General features: G+C 42.2%; 1 protein-coding gene across 1 annotated transcript in view; it reads right to left on the minus strand.

Moving 5' to 3' along the window:
* Positions 1–3,638: 3,638 nt before the first annotated feature.
* Positions 3,639–21,405, minus strand: part of emc2 (ER membrane protein complex subunit 2) — a 28,871-nt gene continuing 11,104 nt past the window's right edge. Inside the window, exons 6-11 of the mRNA XM_059338838.1 lie at positions 18,673–18,758; positions 18,326–18,385; positions 13,851–13,932; positions 13,483–13,593; positions 11,655–11,759; positions 3,639–4,284 (exon numbers count right to left, since the gene is read on the minus strand). Of these exons, the coding sequence (XP_059194821.1) occupies positions 4,198–4,284; positions 11,655–11,759; positions 13,483–13,593; positions 13,851–13,932; positions 18,326–18,385; positions 18,673–18,758 (531 nt within the window). The 3' untranslated portion in view covers positions 3,639–4,197. The remainder of the gene's footprint in view (positions 4,285–11,654; positions 11,760–13,482; positions 13,594–13,850; positions 13,933–18,325; positions 18,386–18,672; positions 18,759–21,405) is intronic.

Here is a 21,405-nt window from a genome sequence, read left to right on the forward strand (position 1 = left end):
ACACATTCTCTCCCACGAACACACACACTTTTCTCAGTGATGTTCTCTTGCTTTGAGAGGAAATTATTTCCCAGCATCGATGCCCTTGGAGAAAAAATTAAGTTACTTAATTTAGTTAGTTATTCATGCTGGTGCAGTTGTGTAGGGGGAAAATAATACAGAATCAACAAGGAGATATTGTGCAATCACCAGAAAAAATATCTCTGCCAAATGACCTTTCAACTTCATATGCAATGATTGCATTTTATTAGGCAATACATATCTCCCCCTTTCTACATCAACATCCCACCTCCTATCAGCATGTAATGAAGCAGTGTAATGCTCTTTCTGTGCTGTGGAGGATGGATGAATGAGATGTGGTCAACCCTCAGCACTGTAACCAAGGATTAAAAAAAAATACTTTGATGAATGCATGCTTGTCAAACATTTTCCACAGAATATATTTCATCATGAAAGCAGAGTTAATTTGATATGATAAGACAAGCAAATCAATGCAAATACACCCAAATTAATAAATGTGCATTTATTATTATGTATGTGTGTTAACAGTCAAAGCTAATTGAAATGGATCAAACGCTTGGAAGCACTTCAAGAGCTGCAGATTATTGTGAAATCTGTTAAGTGAGCTTTGGATGGCCAGCTGCACAGAGTAGTTATCTCCTCACATCTCTCCACTACATGTCAGGTGTTATTTGACAGATCCATCCTCACTGGTCCAACCCTGCATCTCCATTCCCAGAAAAAAGGGAGTGGGTCAGTCCGTCCCTGCTTGTAGCCAAAACACTATTTCATCACCAGGCCTGGTTGTGTTACTGGACAGGGCAGGATTTAGCGCTGCATGCCTCATCCATCTTTAGCACTCCCAGCCTCTCCCCCTAAAACAGACAGAGATGGATGAGCTTGCTGGAGCCCTTCTCTCTCCCTTTCCAATCACTCCCTCACCTTGGGAAACTTCCCCTGCTCTGCTCCTGAGCATCGCAAAGTAGTTTGCCCCCTCCAACTGCTCCCACAGTTTTTTTCCCCTTGCCGAATCAGGTGAGGGTGATCACTCCCTTGTTGCTACCATGTCTGAAAAAAAAAATGCTACAAAAGTGCCCTTCAGTAGAGAAAAGAATGATATAGTGCCCTCTATAATGTCCTTAAATGGAGAAAACATGATCAAGTGTCTTCCAGGGTGCCATTCTAGTAGAGAAAATGTGATGAAATGCCCTCAAGGGTGGGGAAAAGATGATGAAATGCCCTCTAACATGTCCTTAGAGTGGAGAAAACATGATGAAGTGTCTTTTAGTGTGCCCTTAAATGGAGAAAACATGATTAAGTGCCTTCCAGGGTGCCATTCTAGTAGGGAAAACATGATCAAGTGCCCTCTAGGGTGTCCTTAAATGGGGAAAACTTGATAAAGTGTTCTCAATGGTGCCCTTCCAGTGGGGGAAACCCAATGAAGCACTACGTAGTGTGCCCTTAAAAGGAAAAAAGCATGATGAGGTGCCCTATGGTGTCCTTCCAGTGGAGACAACTGTTGAGTTCCCTTAAATGGAGTGAGCATGTTGAAGTGCCCTCTAGGGTGGCTATAAATTAGGAAGATGCAATAGAGTGCCATAAAGGCTGAAACATGCTGGGAAATTTTCTGCACACTTGTGCCCACTGCATGCAACTGGTGCCCTATGTTTCTGCCCCTGCCCCTCAGGCAGCCTAAGTCCGCCATTGATTTCTCTGACCCTCACTGAAATCGTGTTTCCTTCCCACTTAGATCTCCCACAAAATTCCTCTGGCCTCTTCCTGCAGCTAGCACCCTCCTCTGCGTTAAATAAGACTGCAGCCACGCTTGTGCCTCTGCGAAGCTGTACTTTAATGTCTCTTAGTGCAAGCCTTGGACAGCTGTAAATCACCGCCTTCACTCCTTGCTTTTGATGAATAGGCTGATCAGGCACGGCTCTATCCCGGTGTAAGCTTATCATCCAAGGGCTCATCCTGTTCAGCTAACCTGGCCACTGTAGAGCAGCCGAGGACAAGCAAACCCTCTCCAGGGGCTAATCTCCCAGGGAATCCAGGATTATGGGCAGCACTAATAGTGAATCCCTTACACATACTAAGCTGAGCCAGCAGCTTAGCGGGGTTAGAGGGTTCTCTCCTCGCCTTCCTCTGTCTTTTGGTCTGGCTCTGTTGTCCAGGTATGAACTGACAAGATGTTCATAAGCTGTGAACTGCTGGGACAAAAGTTGAAAAGGATTCAGAAGCTGACTGTGTTGTAAACAGTGAGGTGAGAAGTGATGCTTGGGTTTATTCAGAGTCTACAATACTCGGCAGGGCCAACTTGCTATTTTTCTTGACTCTACAAGGATATGTTTGGATTGCACAGCTGAGCGCAAGTAAGAGATTTATCAGAATTCATGACTGATAAATGATGCAGAACACTTTTTTCTTGCTCAGCAAATCAGACTTGCAGACAGGCTAGAAATAACATAACATTCAGGTTAAGTTTACATGATGTTTAATGCATAACAGTAATAGTGGACTTCCAGGTGCGTACTGTCACTCATTGCAGCATGCAGTCAAGGGTTTTACCCAAAGTCGTGAGTTCTTCATCCAGACTACAGATGGCACTATTGCCTTAGTATAGTTGGCACTGGCTACCAATATCATAATGATGACCCATCAAACGGATGGACAACCCTTTTCCCCCTTTTACGAGCTCATAAATGACCTTTGCAAGTTAAGCAATATTTACATGGGAGCTACAACAAAAATGAATCACTCTGCTTCAAATCAAACAGCTTTCACACTGTAACTCTTCAAAAAGAGCTTCATTTAGCCTCAGCCCTTTCCTGTAAAAATAACTCAAGTCGGTTTATGCTCAAACGTCCCCTGGCTTTCATTGGTTCCGCCAGATTGGTGAAGCAAATCAAATGCAGACACATTCATCCACTGACCAAGGCCAGAGAGTATTAAAAACTTGAGAAAACGGCTTTGTGCACTCTGGGCTTTGAGCTGGTGACCTCTCTCAATTTAAAAGCCGTCCAAAAAAGACCATAAACTCATCGCTCAAGTTTTCCATCAGCAGAAGATTGAAATTATGAGACAATTGCCATGACTTAATAAACTAAAGAAATGGAAGTGACAGCTGACCCTGCATGGGTGAGTGACATCTTTAGATGATCATTTGGATCAATTCAGATTCAACAATTACACCACATGAACTGGGTGCACTGCAGAGAGGAAACCTCTGACTGCCTCTCTTCCCCGCCTGTCATGAAAGTTCCCAGATTCATGAATACATTTTTTTTCTTTCCAACTTGTGGCGTGTTAATTACTGGCAGCGTTCTCTAAGGGGCTCTAAACTGAAATGACAGAGGTGTTCTTCAGTGTGCTGAAGCTGGTTCAGCTGCCGTCCAAGGTAATTGAAAGGCTGGATTTTGCAGCTGGAATCACTGGAAAAGAAGAGGCCCTTTTTTAATGCATCTGTTGTTACCACTTCTGCCTTCATAATGACAACTGTCTCTCATCCCTCTCCAGGATAATTAGAGCAGGTTTACATGTTAATAAGTGCCACTGCTGGGTACAACATGCCTATTCAGATACACGGAAACCCAGAAACAACCAAATAACTGTTGTAACAAACACCCATTAAGAAAATGTACCACAATTACTTCTACTTTTATTAAGACATTTTAATAGATTAGACAAAAGAAAAAACAAGTTTTATTAGATAAAGATGTTTCATTTCTAGTCCTCAGTGCAGACAGGTGGGATCTCCACATTGTCTTTATAAATAGCTTTTACTGTACAGCTTGTTTCTTTCCTGGTTACAGCCTTGATGTGGATGTGTTAAATTATATCAGTTACAGGGGAACCTAAAAGACAGCATGGGATGGGGATGGATAAAATAATCCAGTCTTGGGGAAATCACAGCTGGGTTAATACTAAGTAGAACTTGTTTAAATAAATTGGAGTACTTGGAATTTGCTGTTGTGGGTTCCAGATGGGTGGGAAAATCTCTGCACTTGAGGGAAACAAATGTCTTCCATTGTCCATGTCAAGTTCAATCAATTACAGATCCAAACTTAAAGGGATAGAGGAAAAACATGTTAAAAGATCCGGTTCTGGTCACGTTTCAAGGCTATTTGAGCTGCCATGTCGCTCCAAGTGGCTGTGTGTGAACAGGAAGGGAAGAAGGAGGAAGGCGCAGACGAAGGGCATCTAGGACATGGTGATCTGCATGGACTCCAGCATCTCCTCCACCGCCTTCACGGAGCATTTGTTCTCCTTGTTTCCACGACCAGCCAACTGCGTGTCAGAGACAGGTGGAAGGTGGAAGGCAGAGAAACAAGTGGGGAGGAGAGAGAAAGAGATGAGGGGAGGAGAAAAGAGAACATTAGCTCATTAGGGTCTCTCCACAACTAAAGCAATTGAGAGCCAAACACAGTTGAACACAGCATCACTGAGGCTGGAGTTTGCAAAGCTAGAAGCAGGAATAATCGGTGAGAGGCAACAGTGGCACTGGATAGCATTTGTGAAAAGGTCAACTAAAGTAACACAATACCTCTAATCTGCAGATTTTTCCTCAACTGTTGCATAAGTGCCATTTTACTTCTGCATGTGTGTGAGCTCAGAAACAGGATGCCCACATGATTAGTGCACTTCCATGGCCTCTAGTGCAGGAGTACATAACACTTCGCTCTAATTTCTGCACTGTGTCCACAGGGTCTCACAGGAAGTGCCGCAAAATATAATCCACAAGCACATCCAGGATTACTCAAGCGTGCACATACTGGCACACACTTTTTCTACCCAATTAAACTTTGCAGCAGACAAGGCATCCCCTCAAAAAATACCAAAGAGAAAGACAACTTCCTTAACCTTGGGCAGGGGACCAGAGATATAATAAAAGGGTGAGTCTAATTAACCTCGCTTCACCCACATTTATAGGACATAAATCTTTATAAGATCTTTCTAAAACTGATCACACTGATGCCAGTTAAAAAAATATGACCTGCAGTTCAGTCAGACGCAGGGTTTAACTCACTTTCTCACCTTCCATCGTAGTAACTATTACTATTAAACACACTTCTAGAGCAACAATGACATAAAACAAAGCTACACCATTATATATTGTTTATTTAAATGAATCATTTCTACTGCATGGTACAGCAGAACCGTCACAATAATGGACATCCTGTGCAAAACGGATAACAGATAGCTAGGCTTGACAATAGCAACTGCATTTTTTTTTATTCACTCAACCCAGAACCATGCAGACATCAATTGATAAAGTGCAGACGCTTTGGATTTGTTGTCACAGCAGTTTAATGGGAAATGAACGCAGCTGGTTCCCAAAATCACTTGAGTTGAGCCGAACTCGGCAGTGGACATGAGGTATTAGAGTCTACAGTGACGCTAGCAGCTCTGTGAGGCTGTACTTAGGAGCAGTGGTGCTTTGAGCTACATGCTAACATTAGCATGCTAACAAGCTCATGTTCAGTAAGAACTACTGGTGCGATCATAAATCGATCTTACACTCTACACTTCAATTAAAGCACTGTTGTGCGAAGAAATTAGCATTCTATTTCTATTTGAATTATACAAATGTAAAACATTTGCTGTACTTGAAAACCAAAGGACCAATGAAAAGGTTAACCTGTTGATGGCGCCAGATGAAAAGTCTGGGGATCACCTGACAATTAATTCTGAAGGGGACGTAAATGCCAATTTTCAAAAAAATAAACCAAAAATTGAGATTTAGGAAAAAAACAAATATCTCATATTGTGATAAAAATCTATCAGTGTTCAAAATGTTCAAATTAAAGCTACACTGTACACCATCTCAGACAGACAGACAGTCTGTCAGTAATCCCACAGGATAATTTACAGCATATCAATCACATAAAAATCCAGAGACACAATTTAGATGAATAGATCTGCTGATGTATAGAAGCATTACAAATTTTTCAGCAACAACTAAAACCCAGCTGAACAGTAAAGGACAAGCCGCAAGGCAGCAGCATTGCAGGGTCCTTTGAATTAAATCATTATGAAAACAGGATTACCGAGTCAAACACAGGCTGGGGATACTGTTTCAATGCTGCCTCTGGACAAGAGAGAACATCCTGTGTGTCCTTCAAGGTGAGAGATGAACCCCTTGAGAGCTATGCACACTCGGTCAAACAGAAGCACAAGCCCACACATTGTAAACATAATCATTTCAATACTTGAGACATACCGGCTGAAGAAATTAAAGCCTTGTGCCCTCACCAAGACCATCTTGGCTTCCATTCAAAACCACACACACTGCCTCCTCTACTTTCTCTTTTGGTGGAATAACAGCCAAACAGACGACAGTCAAACCCATGTTCAGCTTTGAGCAATGCTGAGAGGCATTTATTCATTCAAGCTTTGCTCAGGCTTCTACAAACAGGAACTAAGTGTAGCCTAAACCTAGCCTATACTGTGTTTCCATGGCTAAAGTTTTTTCCTTCCTCTTTTGCCAAACTCCATCTTAGACAGGGCGGTTGGCTAAGGTGTGCAATTGGCTACGTAATTTCCAAGTGTGACTCATTCTTCTAGATTTAGTGTATGTGTGTGTGTGTGTGTGTGTGTGGTGGGGTAGCTATAATGATCAGTGCATTTCATTGCCTTGCTGCCTAATGCGCCATTACCCCGGGCCCGGTAGTCAATTATCTCCTCGGCCTGAGGTGAGACCACCACATTAACTCCTGCCCTGTTCTACAACAGAAGGAGCAGACCAGACAGCTCCACATCTATTTAGAGCATCTGTTAATAGAGTCATGACGCAGTGGGAGCCTGTGGTCCGTGACAGAGGAACTAATCAGAGAATCTGTTTAGAGAGTTTGGGCAGGAGGGCAGGAGATGTAGTGCTGCTTTGAAGCCCCCCTGCACCTACGACCCACACATCTCCTGGTCTTTTACTTGTCAAGAGACCCCACCGAAGTAATTACATTTCTTTTGTAAAAAATGGGCCCCAGTCAGTAGTGACCCCTCGCTGACGTCTGCTCCCACTTGCACTCACCTGCCCACCTTTTTCTCACACTGAGGTATGACAATCACCAGGTACCGGGTCCTAATAAAAGTGGACGACTGACACGAGCAACGCTTTAAAGGGGCCATCAATCAGTAAGCACAAGCCCACATCGGCCTGCAGCTGTCTGACGGAGGCCCGCATTGCCGCTCCCTTTTAAAGATCTCAGAAGTCATTTAACTGGAGGTGGGGAGGCAACCTTACACCTTGTCATTTAACTTGTCTCACACAGTAACAAATAAAAACATCTACAAGCACATATGTGCATGGTGCCAGGCTTGCAGGCGCACTCACAGCTTAGTTGAAATCCCAGTAAAACCTCACTATAACCAGGCAACTTAAATAAATACAAGAGGTTGTGGAGCGAGCAGAAGCAGCAGAGAAGCGTGATGAAGCTCACATCATGTTCCCATGAGGACAAAGGTGTGATTGACTGAGGTGTCTCATTATTGTCACCAGGGGGTCAAAAGCGCATATATTCAAAACTTATTAACACTTCAGCTACACTTAGAGGCCATTGGACAAAGCTTGAGTATTTCAGTCTGTCATCATAACAACTCAACTGAAACCATTTTCCTCTGGGCCATTACAGCATGGCCTACGTTTCATTTACCTCGCACGGCAGCTGAATTCTCTCAATATCCCCAGAGAATTGCAAGATCACGTGATCACATGGCAATCCATCTTTAAGGCTTCAAGTACCGGTAATACTCTTTTGGTTCGGACCAATCAGCATCCCCTGAGGAGCTTCTGGTAGCTAAGGTGTGTGTGATGATATGGAGAGGCGTTTAAAACAACAGTGACTGCTCCTAAAGGCGTGAGCGTAGTGTTTTATCAGAGCTGGAGAGTTTTTCTTCAGGGAAAGAAAAGCAAAGAACAACAGTGATTATTCACGATAGAATACCCACTGGCTCCGCTGTTAGTGTACCTACCTGCCTAACAGTTTCTAAAGATGAGCTTCTATGATGGTCCGGTGTAACAAACCTTGTAGCGCTTCAAGTAAATGTATGTATAGTGATGCTCATATCAGCTTCCTGATTAAAATATACCTTCAGTCTGGTTAATCCATTTAAGATAAATATGTTCCACAACACTGAAGTGGTGGATAGCTAGATAAATTCCCCAATCAGGTTTTTTACAATCATTTTTAGAAAAAAGTTGCCTGTCCAACTACTACTAAAAGTATACACTGAACACTGAAGGCTTATTTACAGACAGTATCAGGATTTCTGGCTGTCCTGTCAAATGATGCCCGATGCCTCAGACCCTTCTTATGTTACACTTCTGAGATTTGGACGCTGCAGAATTCCCTCTAAATATAATATATATATGTTTTTCAGACTTTGTCCCTCTGCCTCTTTTGAGTCTCTGATTTATGATAACGTTAGAAAAGTTAAAAGTTTTAGATATTCATCTTGTCACCTGCTGGGATCAAAGACTTTCTAAGACAGCAAGGTGAGGTCAGCAGCAATAATGATCAAAGTGACGAGCAGTGTGGACTTGACATCAATCGAGACAATTGACAAAAAAACACCTTTACATTTTTCCATTTATCAAGGAGATCTATGTCTGCGTAATATGAAGTGTTCACCTAAACAAAACAAGCTGCACCTCTTCAGTGACCACATTCCAGTTAAACTCAGAGCTGACAGACCTAAAGGCAAAGCTTAGAACTCTCCCATGAAACTTCTACAGGAGCTCCTAGAGAGCGATCATCACCGTGACGTTCCTCACATGCACACTTTTTCCAATAAAGATCTCATCCTTGTGAGTGCTCAACATGTGAAACGTGTCTATGAAGCGAGCAGAGTGTGGTGAGACGAGGTCTTTAGAGGCTCAGCAGGGAGCCTCTCCCTCTCTCTCTCTCAACAGGACCCACACATGCTGAGCAAGGAACCGCTTATTACATGTTTAACTGTCGATGCCCAAATAAGCAACACATATGGCCCACATGGCAAATAAGATTTTTTTTAAATATGCTTTTATATTTGGGTTGCTATGACAACGACATAAACCATTTTAGTGATACCATCTGAGCAGCTCTTCACTTTTTCCCCTCCTCACTTTGCATGTATGTGCTAATACTCACTAATATGCAAGCACGCATACATTTCATCTCTCGTGTCCTTTTTCTTACTCTCTGTGTAGTAATAGGTCAGACAGAATTTTGTGAGACTTTGGTAGATAGAACTTGGGGGCATGTAAATGTTCCAACAATCTGACATAATTATTTTTTAATTTGCTTTTGAGAGTGGCTGTACATTCAGAGCGTATTGATTGACCGCACACGACTCTCCACATCATAGTGAATGAGCCACCTAGCATCTTCACATGCTTAGCGCTAAATCAGCAACAGTGGAGACAGAGCTAACAGTGTAACCCATGAAACCAGCGGGTCGGTGTTGCTGCGGTGTTGGGAAGGTGCTATCAGCGATAACTGCCATATGAGAGCAGTGCAGCAGTGCAGAGTGGTGTGGCCATACCGGCTACCACAAAACTTTGCTGTTGTTTGTTGTCAACAAAGAACAGATACCACTTTTCAATCAACGCAGTTACAGGGCAGGTGCGGAGCTAGTGCATAAACCTGAACCAGTTCCTCGCTTTTTGGCTGCCAAAGAACCGGCTCTCAGCCAGGAAAACTGGTTCCAGAGCGGCACAAACTCTTTGCTGGTCTAGACCCACAAACCACTTACAACAGGGGCTGTGGGTGGGATTATGGTGACCAGCAAGGCCAACTAAAACGTGTATCATTCATTTGATTTGTTTAACTGTAATATGATATAGGCTAGCATTAGCAGGCTAGCATTAGCAGGCTAGCGCTAGCTTACATTAAAAGTCTAAGTCTAACATTAACATCTTACGTGTTTGGATGCTAATGTAGGCTCGCAAAGCCATGAGCAACATTTATAAAGAGACGATGCAGTCTGCCGTTGTTATTATATTTGCGGAGAGTGGAGATGTTTCCAAGCATAAACAGTGACATAATGACATGGCTCTCAAGCCTGTGGAAAAGCAGGTTCTGAGACGGTTTCAAAAGTTGAACCAATTGCGAACCAGCACCAGCACAGCAAAAGAGGTTTGCATTGTTCAAGTAGGGGTAAGAGATTAAAACACACACAAAAGGGAGTGGAATTTCATTCTCTGGTCAGGACACTTTTACTCCACTTTACATGGTAAAGAGTTATTTTATGCTATATTAATGCTCTGAATTTTATGTACAGCCCCTTTAATTCAGTTCAAAGGCACTTGGGGGTCACTGAAACTCACTTTGAGAACCACTGAACTAGACAACCCTCTGCTACAGTTTAGTGTGATTATGGTCCTAGGAGAATCAGTCTGCGGCTCTGCGAGAAGCTCATCTGTGAAGCCAGGGTGTGGAATAAAGTCTTAGCAGACGTTGTGGCCTTAAATCAACACATTAGCAGTAAATGTACCCAGACACACTGAAAGACACTAGGGTTGTTATTACAACACGGCAAGTCGAAGGCATCCTCCAGGACGGCTGTGCCTTAAGGGGTCATTTGGTGGTGGTGAATACTTTCTCACATACTATGCAAATGAGGGGGAATTCTGGATGTCTGGATATTGTGTGCAAATACCATAAAAAGCTAAAAAACAACAGAAGAGTCATAAGAAGTATTATTGGTGGTTTTTAGTGTCTGGTGGAATAAAGGGGGATGTGGGAAAAGTAAAAGATGTTTTTTTTCAGTAGGAGAGAGACCAAAGATATGGAGGCTAGCGAAGAGTTATGAAGATAGTGCCAAGAATAGTGCTGCATGGAATAAGATACCCGAACGGTATTGCAATACCTTTGTGTTAAAGTACTGGTACTAATAAAATATGGTATTGTACCATTTTTTAAGATAAGAGCCAGCTATTTCCTATGAGTTGCGTTAATGTGCGACAGCAAAGCAGTATGTGTGTAGTGATTTGCCTCAGAGGACTGCACTGCGACATGTGCGAAAGACTGGTTTTAACTTTGCTGCGGTCCAAAAAATGAACTGCGTCCCAGGAATTAGCTAGCGCTAACCAGAAGTGTAGAGTGAACAAATAAAGTTGAAAAGAAGACCAAAGCAGGTCAGCCGCTCTTGCACAGTAAGACTTTCAGCTGGCCTGTATTAGCTCCACTGACAAAAGCTATGAAAATATCACAGCTCAATTACTGACCAAATGAACAGATAAAACAAGACTTGTCATATTTTCCTAATCTGTCCAAGAATCTCCTGGCATTCCATGTAATTCACCAAAGTGTTAAAGATTTTTTTGTTTGTGTTTTTCAATTTAGCTACTTTTCCCTCATAAAAATAGTTTAGAAATTATTACACAGTTCACTAAATGATTTCTGGTTGCATCAAAGAAATCACAAACTCAAGTATAGGGGGACAATGGATTACTGCATACCATGATTTTATTTGAAATACATTTGAAATGTTTTAATTAATAATAAGGTAATTTATTATTCCATTACTTTTCCTGATATTTGAGGTTTTTTACGTGGTATCGTGTCAGTATCAAATTAAGATGTTTAGGGAAGGGAACTGTACTGAAGTCATAATTTTGGTATTGTGACAACAAGAGGCAAGACTAGCAGAGATAGATTATCAATGTTTACAAGACTCACCTTATAGGCTCTATTTATTTGAGCTCCAGCCCAGGCAGCGTACTTCATATTGTCCTTCTTCACCTTGGCACTGACTTTTGGACTGGCAGCAATGTGACTTGCAGACTAGAGGAAAAACAGAAAAGGGGGAAGAAGAAGCAAAAAAGGAGAGAACAGGGGGAAGGGGTGTTCTTATATCAAAACTTGGTGAAACAGCAATAAAAGCGTAATTGAGATGAATGTGCAACCACTCTTACCATCTACCACTCCACTAGTCATTGTGGCAGAATGAAGAGAAAAAACAGACCTTGGCCTGATGACACAGGAGAAATCATTTTTGGGGAGGAAAAAGTGAGTGTTTTAATGCCTCATACGTAAATTGTCACTTAACGGGGGCCTAATTTCTCCAACACCATCGATTCACTGCGATGAAAGACCTTGTATGTCTTTAAAAAAAGACGGCGCTCAGTGAGAGGAGCGCTGTGTGAATCACAGTCTCTGCCTGCCCCGACAGCTCCCCTCTGAACCACAAATCCCATGTCTTTCCCATGTTCCTGCCATCATCTCCACACAGCAAACCCCAGAGGGCTTACCCTGCATGCACTTCAAAGCCCTCCCTACCAGTGTGCTGAAGCTTTAACTACACACCAATCAACCTGGCCCAATTTTTTCTACAAAATGGTTTGGCTTCTGTATTTTTAAGTAAGCATTTTCTTTTTACTTCTTTTTTACTCAAGAGCAACCTTATTTTAGATTATGTCAACCCAGACAGGCTATCCCCGAATAACAGTGTGCAGCGTTATGGAGGGGAATCCCAGCGTAAGTGTTGTGAGTAACTAACCCACAACCCAACTGTGGTCAGTGCTACCAGGTCTCCTGTCGAACTGACTCAGATGGTGTGAGATGGCGAAAGTTTCCTGTCCTTTCACTGAACTTTTTGCACCTGTCAAGACGTGGACCACCGAGACTTGCTGACAATGTGCAAAACACTCTCTCTGAGACAGATCTGTGACTGATAAAGAATAAACTCCCACCTGAAGTCTCCATTAAAGACCCCAGTGTCAGTGGATGACTTGTCAGGGAACCGTACAGGGCCTGCTCTGTCTCCAGACCAACGTGACAGCTAACAGAAGCGAATGTCTTGGTGTTGACCCTGCCCTGCGCCTCCTGTACTCTGCCTACACCTTTCAGAGGGTATGTGCTGCTGTGAGGTGTTTGGACTACCTGAAGAATCCCAGTGCAGCACAGAGGAAAACACTGGGGCTCTCTGTGCTGGACCTGCTTCCCGTCTCCACCTTTTATTCCCTGCACTGCTTCGTTTGTGTTTTTATGTCAAGTCTCACTTACATATGATGCATTGGCTCTAGCAGACAACATCCTGTTTAAACAAATATGTAGATGAAAGGCCACAACTAAAATCAAACTGGCACCTGGTTGGATAATTTGCCAGTGACAAAATGCTTGCAGCAGTTGTACTGCGCTCTCTCTCTCTCCTGTGCTTTTTTTCTTTTTTACTCCGGGACTACTTTATTTATTTAAGTCATAAACATAAAAAAAAACGTCTCACCAAAGGGGTATTATTACAAAAATAAAGAGCTCCAGAGGGGCAGACTTTTCCGATGCTGGAGTTCACTGTCTGAGTCAGCAGTGAGCTGACCTTTCTGAGAGCCCCTTCTTCGCTCCCCCCCCAAAATACTCACACACACACACACATACACAGTACAGTCGTGCTTGACACACTCAGTGGCCAGCCTCAACCTTGACAAACCACAGGGTTACAAAAAAAGGCTCTGCTGGTTTTGTTTTTTCTTTCTCTCCCACTTTCTGTCCATGCAGAAGCAGTACTCACCATGTACAGACCAAACAATGCCCTCATGTTTCGGTTGTTCAGCCTCAGCGCCTGGGCAAAATACTTTCTGGACAGCTCCAAGTTTTCCAGCCCCCCCTGGGTGTACTTCACCTGTGTGAGGATGCATTAAACACGGCCAATAAGCTGTGCTAAAGGGCAACTCGAGCAATGACAGCATGACATCTGAATAAGCAATACATGACAACCCTGTGTAAACACATCTCCTTTCATGAGCCTATATTCCCAGTGACGTTAAGTATGTGTCGGTGTCTTTCGCTTTTACAGAGAGGCACCATTCACAGAGAGCTAACATTTGTTCCACAGCTTGGCCCCCATGCTTGATGACGGACATCCAGGCGGGTACCTACCTCAGCGTACTGCTCACAGTACAAGTGATTGTGAGGATTGGTCATCATCAGCTCCTCCAGACAAAACGCAGCTTTTCCATAGCTGTGAAAATGCAAAGGAAAACAGTTAGCCGATTGATACAGCTGTGAATGTGTCATCCTTTAGCTTGCTCAACTGTGAAGCACAACATCTATGCCCAATAAATTTACAGGTATAAATTTGAAGTGAAAAACTACATCGGGTACAGGTCAGCAATGGACTTACATGCAATGGACTTAAAGCTTACGTTGTAGAGATCTGTAAAGATCCAACACATGACATGATGTTTATTTACGGACTTACAGGAAAGGTTACTCAGTCCAGACAGCTGGAAAAGGTAAAAGCCTATCTAGTGTGGCGATTCTCCCTCCTTTAGGGACACTGAGGATCAATCTTGTCCGTCTGTGTGTTTTTTCAGCCTTTAATGTGTAGTTAACTACCTTCCTGAGGTCAGCACTACAGTAAGAGCTGGCACACTGTGCCTATACTCAGATGAGATCACTTCTCAGCAGCAGACTGCTGAGCTGTTGACCTCACACTAATCTGCTGCCACTCCACTTCTAATACACAGTTTCCCCTTCACAGGCACAGGCCAAGACTAGAGAAGATATAGTATATCATTGAACACAAAGCAATAAAACGTCTGTACACCTAACAAAACAGAAGCAAGCACACACAGAGCAAGGCAGAAGCAGAAAGTCAGGCTGACCATCAACACATACAACACAACATTAATGTCACTTTTCTTTGGTCAAGCTTTTACTTTTGAAAGTAATAACCTTGATGATTTTCATTGAATAATGTCTGTTACATCATTATCTATCTCCGAAGAAAGTAACACTTGGATTGAGTCTGTGGCCCACTTGCTTTGCATTGGTAGTCGGGTTGGGTGACAGGACTATAAGCCAGTAGAAATGTGTCCACCACCCTACCACCCCGTGATCTTGTGAATTCAACTGCCTGCTAGTAACTTGATTTGGATGGAGCGAAGTTGTAAATACAGAGTGGGAGGAGGCATCCTGTTGACCTCAAAACCTGTGCCATTTTAAATGACTATTTTTAGGAATGTTTTGGAAGAATCTTAGTTATATTGTTTTTGAGTCAGTTTTTAACTTAAGTGTTGTGTCGTGTGAGGTAGCGTTTTTTGTTTGTAGCCTTGTTTGTAGCCAAATAATAAAATAATCAAATGTTACAGTATGGTTATTTTAAGTCATTTCCTAATTGAACTTTTAGAATGATTACTCTACCATGATATAAAATATATACCATGATAGAAGATTTTGGCCATATTGCCCATCCACGATATTAAAGGCCGAGTTCTCTCTCCACTTCAGTTGTGAGATCTTGGAGATTGTAACTTTATGCGATGCATTTTTCCCCATAATGCTTTGCAGTATTTTACATGCTTTTAAACCATCCTTATCAGTGAAAAACAACACCAAAAGACCACTGCTTTCATGAACAGACCTTTACAGTGGGATGAATGAGGAGATTTTTCAATATTCTGCTTGTGAGAAACAAGGGAAATGATACAATGCAAAGTTCTTGCAGGAACCAAAGCATCCAAACATTGCCTGCCACAACATGAAGAACCTATCAGTCTATTTTAAGTCTGCTATGGTAACGAGCTGAAAGATTAACAGCATAGGGGCGAAACGAAGGTGGGGACAGAGAGAAAGAAATAAACAGGGGGAAGGGGTTCAGTAGAGGGGGGAGATCAGAGGGCTTGGAAGGTTGGGGGCTGCTTACAATTACCACTTCCTCTCCATAAAGACTTTCAGATGTGCTCACGCAGTGGCCGTGGCCTGCAACAGAGCCCGCTCCATCAGCCATCAAACCAGAATCTTGTACCAGAGCCAGACCCTTACCTCTTCTACTCTTCCTCTACGCCATCCAACCCCACCATCATGGAGCTACTCTCTACGGCAGTTCCTAAGCTCGCTCTTTACCACAGTGCTCGAGTAAGGTTGTAGCCACCATCTATGCAAGACTGTAAGAATCGTATTTGTTTCTTTTGGAGGTTAGTAAAACCATCAGCAGTGGCTTTCCCCCATTTAAATACCACATTCTGACTGCATTTAAGACAAAAATGGATTCAGACTGTTCAAAGTATGTTTGAAAAAATTATTACCATTTATCCAGTAATTCTGGATGACCGGTCCAATTTTGTCAGTCTCGGAGGCTGGTTTGGAATGAGAGCCAACAGCAAATTCCGACAGTGGCTCTGTGCACTACTCGCAAACAGACAAAATAATCTGCTGTCTAAACACTGCTGGAATAAGGATTGTTTTAACAGTGTCAATTCAGAGGCTATTAATTACCTTTTTAATGTGTTAACAGTGGTGCCTGCTGTAACCCTAACAATGGCAGTGCAGAGACACACTGCTTTGTTTATTTTTAGCTCCCAGGGTGTTGCACAGTGAGGGGAGGAGAGTTTATTTCTCTTCCTCACTTCTCCATCACCCTCTGTTTTCTCTGGCTGGGGGGGGGGGAGAAAAGTGCCACCACCTTCTCCTGGGAATTTCACAGCAAGTGTTCTCTCTCGCTCTCTCTCCCTCTGGAAAAGAGTAGCGATAATGCCGGGCTATCCGGAAGAGGAGGAGGAGGGGAAACAGGGAGTTTGTAACCCAAAATAAAGAAAACAAAGAAAAGAAATTGACACGCCTGTAGATAAGGGGCTGTGGGAGTGAATGGTGCGATATTAGAAGTGTTGGGATAAGCTGGGAGATAATCCGCTCACCCCTGGATTTCCTCTGGCTACTACAGCAATAAAGCCTCTCAGACAAAAGCACAAAATATCCAATAAGTAGCCTTCTCACCGTGCTACACATTCCTGATGCCCTTGCACTCGTACCAGAGCAACCGAACAGCCAGAGAGTCAGCGTGCCCACACACACACACACACACATATATAACTATAGTTCAGCAACAGACACTGCTTCAGTAACTTCTGAGCCCCAGACAATTAAGGAGGGATAAAAGGTGACACAAACAAAATCATTTTTTCTTACAATGCTCTTGTCTGTCTGGCTATTCTCCTTGGCAACTGAGATATCAGTGGGAGGCCGGGGAGTCTTTTTGCTCTCATATGTAGGAGATGGGGCTTAAGACTGAAATCCTATTAAACTACTCTTATGTGACAAACATGGACAGGGCTCCATTCAGACCCCTGGCTGAGTTTGGCATCTCACCGCCTTCTATTGTGGCCATCCAACGGCCCTCTAGAGATCAAGCCATCAGTCTGATGTGAAGCCATGTTAAACTGACAGATACATCTCCAACATATGGAGGCCTTACTGGAAACAGATAACTGCTTTCTAAGGCACTTCTAATATGATAAACACATGTTATTAAAAGGAAGATTTCACGCTAAAATAAAACATAAGGATATATTAGGAGATATTTGTTTATTTATCGTTTTGTCACTATGCTGAAAAAATTCATATGCATATCAGTTGTTTTGGTGAAGTCAAATATGGTGATGCCAACTTGTTTTAACTGACATGAGGAAAAAGTACTTACGTTTCTTATTTTGTCTTCGATGAAAGTGTGTGAGTAAACACCTGGCTGAATATATTGCTCTTTTTTTATTGCATATTTTACCCCAATTGAGATATTTACAATTACTCCATTGTCATGGTTTTTTTTTGTTTTGTTTTTTAATCAGAGTTGCTGTTTTGAAAGATAATCACTTGAATGAGGGAGCTTACTTTAAATTCTAACTTTATAAAATCAAGCTTTAGTTTACTCCTCCTCTCAAAGCTGTATACTGAAAAAGCAGGCCGGAATGGAGGATATTGTGCCCTCCTGTCAAATCTAAGAGTACTCAATTAGCTGCATTATTTGTAAACAATATATACTTTACTACTAAATCGTAATGTTGGAAGGAAAGATCATTTTTGCCTTATTATTGTGATTTTCACTGATGATCATCAAATCCTTATAAAATGATCATGATGTGACTTTTCACAAGGATCTCTACCAGACAATGATATTTTATTTTTAAGTTTGTAGAACATTATTTTTAGGCCGGGACAACTCTGCAGTGTCACAGTACTTAATTCAGAATGGTATTTTGAGAAATATTTTGCCTAAACAAATATTGCCCCAACCTGTCATTTGGTTGTAGCAGTAGTCCAACTTGAAATTTTGATACAAAATTTTGATAAATTGTGCAGCCCTATCCTTAATGGATACATTAATTTAAAAAAGGTGGTTTAAACGTCTTCAAAATGGAAGTTTTAAAGCTTGATGATATTTGAATGCAACTTTGAAAATCACGCTTGGCAACCTTTGTTTATGTATAACTTTTCGGGCTAATATAAAATTTGTGCCTATTGTGTTCTATGCCATTAAGAAGTAAATCATCCTCAGGGGTTAAGTCCAACTGATTTTTAAATATGTTACAGTCAAATGCTTAAATCATACTGTCACTTAATGATAAAAATGTATTTACTCGTGTTCATTGATGTAGAGCTCTGACAACTCATGCCACGCCTCCTGGTCTCCAACAAACCTGTAAAAAACAAAACAAAATGACAATTAATTCTCTTCCTCATCAACTCTGAACAGTTATTTTAAAACAGGTTATGCATATGTAATATAGTAAAGTAAAGCTGTAAGTATAATATTACCTATTACAAAAATGTCAGTTATCTGTCAAAGTGGGAGAAAGACTTTGCTGGCATTTCATGCACAAGTTGTGCCAGCTCAATTGAAAGTAAACTCAGTTTTTAATTAAAATAAAAGCCAGGGGAGGATGGAGGAGTCTGGCCCTCTCCCCCCTCTTGGAGAAACACTCACTGCTCCAGATACTCATTGAGCTCCCGGATGGCTTCAGCGCTCTTCCCCTGGGCCTTCAGTATGGAGATCTTGCGTTTCCTTGCAGCCTGTGGAGAAAAGGAGTAAACAGGATTAGGAGCTTAGCTCCTCAAGTGTTTGTCTGAAGGGGCGTGAGAGGATGAGTGAGTGTAAGACTTGTAAGTTTAAGTGTGTACATTAGCATGATTTCAGTGTCCCACAATTCCGGTTCAAAGTTTCGCTGTGAGACTGAATCATTTCAATAAGATAAATCAGCACTTTGGTCCACTAGCCAAGAAAATAAAAAGGTTAAATGAAGTAAAAGGACACTTAACACAAAAAAAAAGTTTCATGTTCATTGAACGGGCCCTCTAGGCGACAATGGGCGTTGTCTATATCACGAGATTCAGCACAACTTGTGATGGTACTGACTAAGTTTGAAGTCCATTGGGTTAAATCTGTAGGAGGAGTTTGTTAAAGTATACAGCGTGGAAATGGCGAAAATTCCATATTCGATCCATGATGGCCGACTTCCTGTACGTTTTTGGGTTTGGCTTCTTGAGACTTTTTTGTGCGTCTTCCCATGATAAACATATGTACCAAATTTCGTGTATGGGCGACAAACCTGTGTGAGATAATGAAGTTTAGGGGGCGCGAGTGAGTAATTTTGCCACGCCCATTCCCGCGAATACTAGAATACGTAAATTTCACGGGAGATTGACTTATATTCCAAGAATGGTGGGTTTTGGAATATGATAAAGCCCCCAAAAAGGCGATTAATTCGGGAGAATAATAATAATAGACGGACCAATTACAATAGGGTCCTCGCACTTTCAGTGCTCGGTCGCTAATAAATAATAATTCGAAATATAATAGGGACCTCGCAGGTCGTTGCCTGCTCGGGCCCTAATAAGCTTATGGAGACATGATTGGAGATAGTTAGTGGTCATGTCCAACAGGACATACACATTATGAGTCAATGTTTGGGAGTAGGAATGAGCTCAGTAGCTGAGATAAAGTGGTGAGTCATCCCCTAACTAAGTGGGGAAAATGGCACACTCCCCCAAACCCCAACGCCTGTCTTCCTGCCGGCAAGGCACGCATCTAGCACTGCACCAGCCCGACTGACATCAGCTGAAAATTGCTTTCCGCTTCGTTTTGATGTTGAAGTGACCTTAAGGTGGATTAGATTCTCATCAATCTGAATTAGAAAGTATTACTCCTGCTGCTGCGACTTTTCCAAATGTTTTACTCCCAACCCCAGCCCCCTCTCCTCCTCCTTTTGGTAGTAAGTGAAAACCTTAACAGGAGGCTGCCGCTCCATTAGAAGCGCACTGCCCCTGCCACAGCCTATTTAATTTATGGACTGGCACTTGATTGAGTAGGGCTTCCTCTCCTGCACTCTTAACCAAAGCCATTGAGGACTGTGTATGAGTCATGTCTAGGGGGCTGTAAATTTGGGCCTCTTCTGACACTGCCATCATGAGAAATCCACTTATCCATCAAGCTGGGACAGGGACCTGCGGAGACACTGCTGCCTCCACTGACGAGTAAAATTTCAGCCTCTCAGATGAAAAAGAGCGCACAACCAACAGGACGACATCTTGATAAAAGCAAAGAAAGATTCAAACATCAATGCCATCCTATATCTTGTTCCCAAACACACTCTTCACATCTGTAGAAGTGTATTTTTAATATATGGGTGGTCAAAAGGCATATTGAAGGGAAATTATTAAAATATGTTATGAAGTTATCAAGCAACAAGAAACAGTTAAAGGTCAACCCATTACTTCTTCTTTCATGTCCTCAGACTATAATACAATGATCACACCATTTTACATCCAGTGCATCACCAGAACTTGATGCTATGTGAGATTCAGGAATTTATACTCACTTCAGACTAAATTACAAGCATGTGGGATCTTTCCTCAACCAATACCAAAAAAGGGAAGCCGAAAAAAAAGCAATACAGCGATGTTGAATGTGGATTTTTGCACTTGTGCACTCCCGCCATCACCACACCCACCTCTCTTTTTTTTCTCTCTCCCAGATAAAGAACCTCTCGGGGCTCAAAGGAACATATGGAAGTTGGTAGCCGAGAGAGTCACACAGCACTTTATTAAACGAGAAGCAATTCCAAACCACTCCTCTCTCTCCTCCTTTCTCTAACTAATGATCCAGAAAAACCTGGCAGCAGGTCTGATCCCTCTGTTGTCGTGATTCTTTTTTAATTAGCGCTCTGAGGAGAACTAAGGAGTGAGGACTGGATTATTTACATCACCCCTGGCTCTTTGGTACGACCTACCGCAACCTTCCTTTATAATAAGAAACATCACAGCAAGGGTGGCACACCTAGCACTGTACTGTACATACTTGGAATTGGATGGAGTAGAAAAAAAAGCTGAGAAGGGAAAAAGAGTGAAAGACAAGTCCATGAATGGTCTTTGGCGTTGCTAAAGGTTTGTTTACATCTGTTCTTAGCAGCAACAGAGGTGTCCATTTTCAGATATGATCAGTTACAATATATATTGGTAAGTCAAACAATTCTATTATCTTTGTCAATATACTTCACATTCATGTGGTCAAAAAAGTATGAATGGGGGCTTTAAATTTCAGATGATTTGACCCAAACAAATATAATCTTGTTTTACAAAGAATCTGTAATTGCATATGATTGTGGGTCAACCTCAGGAGTCGTTTATGTGACCTCAGTGGCTTGTTTAAGAAATACTAGCT

Source organism: Centropristis striata, chromosome 8, assembly GCF_030273125.1.
Source record: "Centropristis striata isolate RG_2023a ecotype Rhode Island chromosome 8, C.striata_1.0, whole genome shotgun sequence".
Classification (NCBI taxonomy): Eukaryota; Metazoa; Chordata; class Actinopteri; order Perciformes; family Serranidae; genus Centropristis; species Centropristis striata.